The sequence below is a fragment of the Notolabrus celidotus genome, chromosome 12 (assembly GCF_009762535.1).
Source record: "Notolabrus celidotus isolate fNotCel1 chromosome 12, fNotCel1.pri, whole genome shotgun sequence".
NCBI classification, from domain to species: domain Eukaryota; kingdom Metazoa; phylum Chordata; class Actinopteri; order Labriformes; family Labridae; genus Notolabrus; species Notolabrus celidotus.
In genome coordinates this window covers 34,822,065-34,831,806 of record NC_048283.1, presented here as the reverse complement: position 1 = coordinate 34,831,806, position 9,742 = coordinate 34,822,065, and the positions used below count along the sequence as shown (strand labels likewise).

General features: G+C 42.8%; 1 protein-coding gene across 2 annotated transcripts in view; it reads left to right on the top strand.

The window, feature by feature from the left end:
- znf407 (zinc finger protein 407) overlaps window positions 1–8,032 on the top strand; it is a 201,636-nt gene extending 193,604 nt beyond the window's left edge. For both annotated transcript variants that reach the window (XM_034698372.1, XM_034698373.1), the window contains exon 10: window positions 6,436–8,032. In XM_034698372.1, coding sequence (XP_034554263.1) covers window positions 6,436–7,319 — 884 coding nt within the window. In that variant the 3' untranslated portion in view covers window positions 7,320–8,032. The remainder of the gene's footprint in view (window positions 1–6,435) is intronic.
- The last annotated feature ends 1,710 nt before the right edge of the window (window positions 8,033–9,742 follow it).

The following is a 9,742-nucleotide window of genomic DNA, read 5'->3' as shown; positions in this document are numbered from 1 at the left end:
GACCCCGTTACAGTAGTCCAGTCTGCTAAAGATAAATATCAGTAAAAGTTTCTTTGCAGTTATCTCAACATAAAAAACATAAAAAGCCAAAATAAAGAAAACATGCACGTTACTCTTTAAGTGCAAGACTACTAATGAGGTTTTGTCCCCTCTTTGTTTCGTATTGATGGATGGACTGTTAATCTATGTTCTGGTAAAACAGTTTATCTCAATGCACCCTTGTGTAGCACCAAATCGCTCAACATCCTCCTCAAATTTCAACCTGGCTCGCTCTCTTATCACATCTCAGTATTTTATGCCCATAAATGACACCACAATCTGGATTCTGCAAACAATCATTCAGTCTCTCAGCTTCCACGACAAACAGTGCAAATATTTTACAAAGTAAAGAAACACGAAAACAATTTATAAGGATTTTCTGGGACGACAAGTTTCCTGCCAGACGGATACCTACCTCTCATACCTGGAAAACTCATATTATAAAAAGTAAAGATTTTAAGCTGTAAAAGCTGTCCTGTTTCTCACAGAAAACTGGATACACTATTAAAAACCATCAAACACATCTCCTCCTGTGTGTCAGAGGGGACCTTTGTGAACATGTTAAACCCTGAATATTTAGTTGATATGACAATAGAGACAAACATTAAGGAGATTTGTTCATTTGTGAAGTTTTTGTTAAAGGTTTTAACTTTTCTTTACCCTCCATAAAGTCTCTGATGGATGAATCTCGGCCTTCAGAGCCAACATTGGTGTAGCTGCCCAGAAGGCCCTCTGTCAGTCCGTGCCCTCATTCTCTTCTGTTTATTCGTCCTTGGGGTGTGTTCGGTGCGTCTCCATCTCTCTCTCTCTGCCCTGTCCACCCGGTGTCAATCTGGCTGCTGTATAATTGGTTGTTTTTTGGTCGGCCGGCCTGTCCTCGCTGGCGTTGATTCATGGCGTTTGTAAAGGTGACAGTAGCGGCTGTCCCTACCAGACAAAGTAGAGCCATCACCAGCTGGACCTCGGCTGACCTGCTAGTTTGCACGTACACACGCACGCTCACACAGAGGCAGACACCCGTATACACACATTAGAAATACATGCAGGTTTGCCTGAGGCCCCAAGGTGGGGGAGTGGCTGGTAAGGTCATCATGTACACATCCCCACCAAAGACAATCCTGACACACACACACATGAGAGGACATAGAATGATGCACATGCAGATGAAGTATGCAAAGCAGAACATCTCATGTTATGCAAAAAAAAGACTTGAAAAGAGGATGATGCATACAATTATTAAAATAATGCAAAGCAGCAATATCCTAGAAATGAATAAAGAAACTGTTTTATTTGTTAAAAAAACAAACATATACACATAAATGAAATACACAGGGATAAAGGTGTATTTCTGCACACACAGACACACACTCTCTCATATTTAGGCCTTCCCTGGTGACCTGGATCCACCCAGAACTGACACTTTATCTGCTTAGCAGTGTCACCTTCAAAAGCCACACACATCCTCCAGCCTGTGTGTAAAAATCCCCCCACAAATAACAGCAGTGTGTGTGTGTGTGTGTGTGTGTGTGTGTGTGTGTGTCAGGTTTAAGGGTCTCCATGTGCTCTTTTTAAGACGGGGCTTCATATCTATAATTGAAGGTAATCGGCTGGTAAAAGGATTGTAAAGGGTTTTGTGCTGTAGTTAAGAATTGATCATAAGCTCTGGCTCTTTCATGGTCCTACCATTGACCTTGTAATTGATTTGGTGAGCAGTTTTTTTTTCTCCCTTTTGTGTTATGGTATGATATAGTATAATTGACTTTTCTGGCTGTAGTGTCTATTCAGGTTGATTTCTTTGCCTTTAACCCCTTGTCGTCTTCTCCTATTGTGAGAACCGGTTAGGATTTAGTGTAGGGTACATTATGAAGTCAAGGGCAAGGGTTACATTTATGTTTAGGGAATACAACCAGTGCACTGTTCTTACAGGAATAACAAGACTAACATGTATGCCTGTGTCCAGCCGCTTGATTACACGTGCATGTGTGAGTGAGCTTACATCTGCAGCGAGCTGACCTGTGTTACTGCGGCTGTAATTGATTGTGTGTGTGCTGGTGTCTCGGTGTTAAGGTTAATTTCTCTAACTGCTGGTAAGTGCTGTCTGACCGCTCCCCCGGCGGCCTCTCAGAGCTGAAGTAATGCCACTTAGAGGCCCCGGGCCCTCGCCACTGGCCTGCTTATTGATCCGCTGATCAATAACTGCATCTGTACCGTACACTGAGCAGGAAGGCTCCCGCACTGACCTGACGCTAACATGCCTAGTGGTGTAAAGACCTCAGTCACATCACACAAACAGTTCACATCCCAGAGATAACCTAAGGATCCTCTCAGAGGAGTCTCTGGTAGGATGATGTTCATCTCAGTATCTTTCATTCTATTTTGCCAAAAGGGACAAAATAAAACCATGCAATTCAAAAATAATACTTATGCAATGGTAAGTGTCAAGAAATTGCATCAGTTTTGGTCAACATTTTATTAGTTGCAAAATCTGCAAATCTAAAGTTTAGCCTCATTTGTTGTTCTTTCTTTTTTCACTCCTTCACTTTACTCCTCCTCTCCTCACTGTCACTCTTTGTCTCCTGCGTTTTGCTAAGTCTGTCATAAACCAGGGGTCACTGGTATTAAGAACAGAATGGCAAAGACATGGTATACCTTTGAGGGCCGTTTGAATATGTTGTGCAGATAAGTTCAGTTTGTTTCTGTAATGAGTGAAATGTCCCTTTTGAATCTGCACAGGTTTATTATTAGTTATTGATTGCTTTAAATGCTACGACTTCTTTTAAGACATCTCCGTCATCTGGAATGAAAATCACCTCACATCTCTGCATCCTTTTTTCCTCCTGTTGTTTTATTCCTCTCTGAGAGCCTCCATCTTGTTTCAGATCACAGCCAATAAAGCAGCCTGCCTCTCTCTCCTTCTCTCTCTATCTCATCCTCTCTCCCACTTCCTGTTAAAGGAATCAGTCACTCAGAACACTCAAAACACATATTAAACAGGCATCAGCCTCTCGCCGGGGCCAAATCACGCTGTTCAAATGTTGTTCTTCCACCGGGAGCGCAGGACAACTGAAGAGATGGGATCTGCAACATTAACTTGATTCACGGCTGCAGCGACTGAGTGACACTCCATAAACCTCAGCGGGCTGCCGCTGGGCCCCGCCGACAGCACCCCATGGCTAATGTGAGACACACTCGCATAGCCTCACCACCCCCGCAGCACACACACACACACACACACACACACATATAAGCAGGCACATGCAGAGACTGGCATATACATACAAATGAACATATATAGTGGCACATTTTTCGCAGCCACGCATGGGTAAAGTGTGACCTTAACATTCCACCCACATATCGACACTCACACACACACTACATGGGATTTCTCAAATACACATAAATACATACATTAACACGAATTTGGCACAAACTGACAAAACTGAGATTCACCAAGCTGAACATACACAAATGGTCAGGAGTTCAAACATTGATGTGCCCTCTTTCTCTTAGTACACACACACGCACACACATATAAACAGGTTTTATGGTAATGCAGCAGAAAGAGTTATTGTCCTCTCCAGCCGACCTCTCAGCTCGCAGCGTTTTGGCGTAGGCAGTTAGCATGGACTCTGTGTAAATAGGTAACCTCTGCTGCTCAAAATGCCAACTTCCTCTGGCTGTCTGCAGCAGTGCTGACTCCATCCACACACTAACTGCTGTGCCTGTCGCTTGAGATACAAATAGTAGAATCCAGGGGGATATTCACTTCACAGACTCGGTGCCTGTGTTCTGCTGCACCAGTGTACAATTCTTAACTGTTTGCCTTTAAAGAGGGGAAATGTAAACCAGAAATGTAAAGACAGATAAAGACACTAAACAGATTAGGTGTTCCCCTTATGATCAGAACTAGGCAATGTAGCACTCATATTAGGGTCAAATGTTAAATGTGAACTGAATGCAAGCTGCTGCACCTGATGAGAGAATATAAATGGCGTCACCCGTGTGGGCATGTATCTTAGTTTCAGAGGAAAGTAATAGTTTGGTAATAGTTTGCAAAGCATTTGCTGCAAGTAGGGATGTAAAGATATATCGCAAGACGGTAAAAAATCGTTACAAATAAGGGTGGATTAAAATCGATTCAACAACATTTCTTGTGTGTCCTATTTATATCAAATCTGAGGTGAAATACTTAGGTGTCAGTGAAAAAAATGTAGACATTTCTTGTATTTGACAGGCGTGTGAATAATTTTGGGCTTAAGTATAATATATTGGTTCTCTTGTTAGTGTCAGTGTCCATCAGGAGCAGGTTGTTATCAGTTATCGGTATCAGCTTTAAATGATCTGTATCGTACATCTCTACTGGTGCAGCCACTTTGATGAAAAGGTGCTTCCTTAAAGACTTCCACATGAACATTTTTCCTGTCCATGTCGTAACAGCTCACTCTTATGTTGGAGACACAGGAAAATTTCCTCCACCTCTGTATGTTCCAGCTCTCAAAATGTACCGAGTCCATCTCCAGAGTGAATCCAAAGACTTGTGCTCTCACTGCATACTGGTCCAATAAGAGCGAGAGTCAAAGCTAACACACCTCTGTGCCTGTGTACTCTGGAGGAGGAGGAGGAGGACGGGGCACAGCTGGGTCAGAGACTGTTTGCAGCACAGCTCTGACTTTCTGATCACATTGTCACCCTGTGAATGCAGGACATTAAGTGTCTGGGGGAGATAGGGACATCAATGATTGATGAGTTTGTTCCTGTATGTACTCTGAGATCTGTGATCTTGTCTCCACTCCTGGGTGGTCAACCTTGTACCTCCAAATGTCAACTTTTCAGGAACCAATTCAAAACAGGTTTTCTTGTTATTTCCTGAAAAGTTTATATTTCCATGAGAGTTTTTAAAATCTCAAAGGGTTCATGAAAGTGCACGATCAGAATTTGCTATAAAATGCAAGTCATTGGTGAAAACTAGAAACAGATTAGGGTTGGTGTCGTCTCAACATGGCAGTATTGTGTGTTTTGAAGTGTCTTTACAATGAGTTCATCTGAAGCCGTGAGGAGAAAACAGAATCCCTTCATCGCTGCCTCAAATCCCCATTTTTCTGCATAGATTAGTCTACAAGTGTCTTCGCCTGGCACTGTTTAAACAATGGCATTTCTAACACCGTTCCTATCACCTTGGAAACGCCATGGCAACCTGTGATCTGAGAGGGCACAGTGTGGCTCAATTAGCACCAGCAGCCGCATCTCACAGCGCTCATCGGCCAAACTAATATCTCTGTATTCTGTCTCCTTTCAGGCTTTAAGTGACACAAATATGTGAAGTGTGACATCACCTTTTCTAGCAGCTTGCTTTTCTTAAAGCTCTCCTCTTTTTTCACAGTGATGGCTGGAGAAACAGAGAAACTTCAACAGTTGTTTGTTACTGAGATAATGAGAGGAAGTGAAGCTGAAAAGAACAGCCATGTGTGGTCCATGTTGTACCTATTTTTGTTCCCTGTGATGGGATCTTAAACGTTGTTCTTTGTTACTCTGTTTTTGGAATCCAAAACATCCTCTCTGTCTCACTTTCAACCTCATTTTGTCCTCATGTGTTTCTATTTCAACCACTGACTGAATGAATAATAATAATCATGTAGCACCTGTTGCTTTCTCAGCTGCATAAATGCCTTAAAGGCCCTGGGAACCATAATCAACAAAAACGTTCTTCCTATGATATTTCAGACCATATGTAAAAACTAAAAAATGTGAATTCGTGTATGTATATATTTCTATCTGTGCGGTGTCCTTGAGTGCCGAGAAAGGCGTCTTTAAATAAAATGTATTATTATTATTATTATTATTAAAAATATTAGAACTCAACTTCCATCCATTTTCAATTAGGTTCAATTAGGTTTTTTAACACAGTTTTCAAGGTTTTAAGGGGGCTGGTTTAACCTGATATTTATACATAATAAATACCCAACCAATCAGAAATGAAACACTGAGTCACGTGCACACAGATAGAATGTGTTGGCTTTATGAAGAATGATAAATATGTGTCCATGTGTCATAAATAAAGAAGTTAGTTATACAGACTGAGACTGGACTTTGTCACAAGTTTTAACCATGTTTGCTTGTAGTGTAAAAAAACAGTCATTCTTTGGTCGCTCTCTGAGGCTGCTTCAAGTGGACAATGCATGAACTGCTGATTTTGCATTTCCACATTCATTGTACAACACTGGAGGCAGTTTGAACGTGACACATCCATTATCAAAGGATTTTCAAGTTATACAAAGCACTTTTATTTTCAGTTTTGCTGTTCCATTGAGTTTTTGCTGTCTCCAAGTAAAATTCACAAAGACGCAATACTCTAAAAGTTTTGAATTGTGCTAAGATATTTGTCTCTGTGTTCCCCAGGTATCGTGTCCAAGTCTTTCGAGTGTCGCCTGAAGGGTCAGGGGGCAACCTTTGTGGAAACAGAAACTGTGGAATCTCCTGTGAGTAAGAAGGGCTTGTCTGACCTGCCCGGCCATGACGGCTCCATCCAGCAGGTCATCATCATTCAGGGCTACAGCGACGGGGAGGTGGCCATCGACCAGACCCTGGAGGAGTCTGCTGCTGCCACCCTGCAGACGCTGGCCATGGCCGGACAGGTGGCGGAGGTGCTCCACATCACCGAAGACGGACAGGTCATCGCCTCGGGCAGGGAAGTGGCGTCTGCTGGGGCCCACCTGGCTGGAGGCAGCACCCAGTATGTGGTCCTGGAGTCTGGGGAGGCTAGGGAAGGACTGCGGGTCGTGGCCAGAGGAGGAGTCGCTGTAGCAGGACAAAGTCAGAGTGTCGTGTCAGAGTCGTCCACAGCTTTAGATGCTCTGCTCAGCGCGGTCAGTGAAATGGGTCAACAGGAGGAAATGCAAAGAGAGGCAGCTGTCGTTCATGAGGTTGTGACCCCTGAGATAGTCGAGACTGAGACTGAGCAAAGAGAGACTCAGTCAAATGTGAAGCATGAGCAGGAGGAGATGCAGGTCATCCAGGAGAGCAGCCAGGAGGGCATGCAGGAGGTGCTGCAGCTCGCTGCGTCTCAGATGATGAAGGAAGGTTTGACCCAGGTTATTGTTAACGATGAAGGGACACATTACATCGTGACTGAGCTGGACAACTGCACCTTACAGGTGGAGGGAAGCGTGTATGGAGAGGCGGGGACAGTTGAGGAGGAGGTGCAGCAGACAGAGCAGCAGGAAGGAGAAGAGATGGTGGTCTATCTGGATGGAGCCTCTCATAATATAGTACTGGAAGGGTAGAGGAGAGAAAACTAACAGAGGAATGTTTGTTTTGAATTCAGTTAAAGTCCGTGTTAGGCCAAAAGTCTGTCAGGAAGTCTCTCACAGAGTTCCTCTTTTTACACTGTTGGATTCTTTTTCATTTAACATAATTCTTGTTTCGTTTTGCTTGTCTTACTTCACTCCTCTCTCTCGGGCTATGCTAAACTCAGGTTAAACATCACTTATTTAGATTGACAGTGGAGGAAAGAGGTTTTGGTGCTCGCTGAGTTACCGTGCAACCCTCATAACCACCAGAATTACATAAACCACTTTATAGATGCCATGCAACTAAAGGAAATGAAATGATATCCTCTTGAATTATTTTACAATGCATCTAATATTGTGAGTGTTGAAGGATAAGATAAAAAGGTAAATATGCTTTCTTCTCTGAGGTTACAAAGTTCTTCATGCATATGCGTTTTTTTCTTTAAGTTGGTGATGTAATGAATTTTCACATGTTCAAAGACACAACAGTTGAATTATTGTCTTTTCTTTTTAGTTTAAATTTTCATTTTTGTTGTTGTGATTTTCTTCAATTTAGAAAAAATAATATTTTGGGGATTTGAAGATTGTCAATACAAATGTTTCAGATGATTTATGTGTAACAGAAAAGAGATGAAATGAAATGTTCATCCCTCTAAAAGCATCCACACATTTCATTTTTGACATTAAAGATTGAACTTGATTTTTAACAACTGTCTCTGCTTCTTTTCTCACTGTTCGCTGTTCATCATCATGTCAACCACTCATTGAAGCATCAATACTCTGATTGGATGTACAATACTGCACCATCAAAGACATGTACATACACGCATCACATACATGATGGCCCCCATCATGCTCACTGATCACTAACACAGTCATTATCATCACCATCACCATTATCGTCATCATGATCACCATCATCCTAATCGTCATCCTCTATTCTCTCCCCATCAGGCCCATTCTGCTCATCGTGTACATCGCACTCATCCTTTTTCTTTCCCCGGCAGTGTTCGGCACTGGAGGGAGAATCAATATTCATTTAGGCCCCTACACAGGCCTGCTTTCTGATGGAGTGAGTGGGAGAGCAGTATGACGGCTGCAAACACAATGGCCGACCGCTGAAAGTAGAGAGACAAAGCACTCATACACACTGAGGGCATCAAAAGATCATCCCTTTAGCACACACACGCACACACTGCGCACGCAGAGCGAGAAGGTGGGCTGACAGAGAGAGAGGGGGAGAGTGGTGGAGGAGTGGGCAGGAAAAGTGAGAGGATTACAGATGGATGTTGAGAGAGGTGAGGCCAGAGAGAAGTGAAAGAGCAGCGAAATCCACAACCACACAGAGAGCAGGGAGCCTGTAATTTCACAAAACACCTGTCTGCCTTTCAGCCTGTCTTTGTCTCCTGCTCCAGGTTGTATTTGTGCACTTGCTCACTCTTTTCATGCTCCTCTCTTTCCATTCAGCAAAGATTGGCAGGTGTATGAAAGGTCATGTTCTCTGAGTGAGCATTGGAACCTGCCTGAGAGATGGAAGCTGAAGATTTTTCAACACCCTGAGTGGTTAAAAAAAAGTTACACCAACACTGAAGAGCCTCACGTTTATTTTTAACCCCCACAGTCTGGTTTAAATGAATAAATACCCTTACCATGCACAAGAGTCATGTCAAAGTACAGGCTGCAGTGTATTGGTAAGCAAATATTTAGTGTGCCATAAAGGGGGGGGAGAAAGAATAATATTTTTTTGATGTAGTTCTTTTGTATCCTGACTTTAGTCTTGCAGCTACTCAGGTGTCATTTTGGACCAATTGGAGGAGGTGTACTGATTGGAAAACACTTCTATTATCATCTCCAAACTCCAGCAGTACAGGAACATATTTCATGTTCACTGAATTCAACAAGTTGGAAAAATAATATTTACAGAAGTTTTAATTTCATAAAAATGATTCATCCACAGCTTGAAGAAAAAGTGCTTCAGATTTCATGGCTGGTAGCACTTCCACAGCACCAGATTTTTATCAACCCACTTGTAAGATCAATGTACATTAAACTCAACACTGACCATTTTCATTCGATTAGGGTTTAAAGCTGGGGTTGGTAGCCACGGAAAACTAGCATGAATTTGAATGTAGCATTTCCTCAGGACTCCGTCTAACCCCTCCCCCCCTCCCCTCAGAGCTCCTCCAAAATGACGCCCCTGCTCACATGCACGAGCGCCGCTGATTTGAACTACGTCAACTCATGTCTCACTCAGCGGTAAGAAAACACCAAAACATTCTCATAGTGAAAGTTAAAAACACAAACAAACATGAAATGTAATCTTTGCAGGAGGCGAGCAGGACGGCAGGACAGGATTTGATTGGTTTCATCATTTGGCTCCTGATGGCAGGGATTGGTTGGTGTTTTCTCAGGTTTAC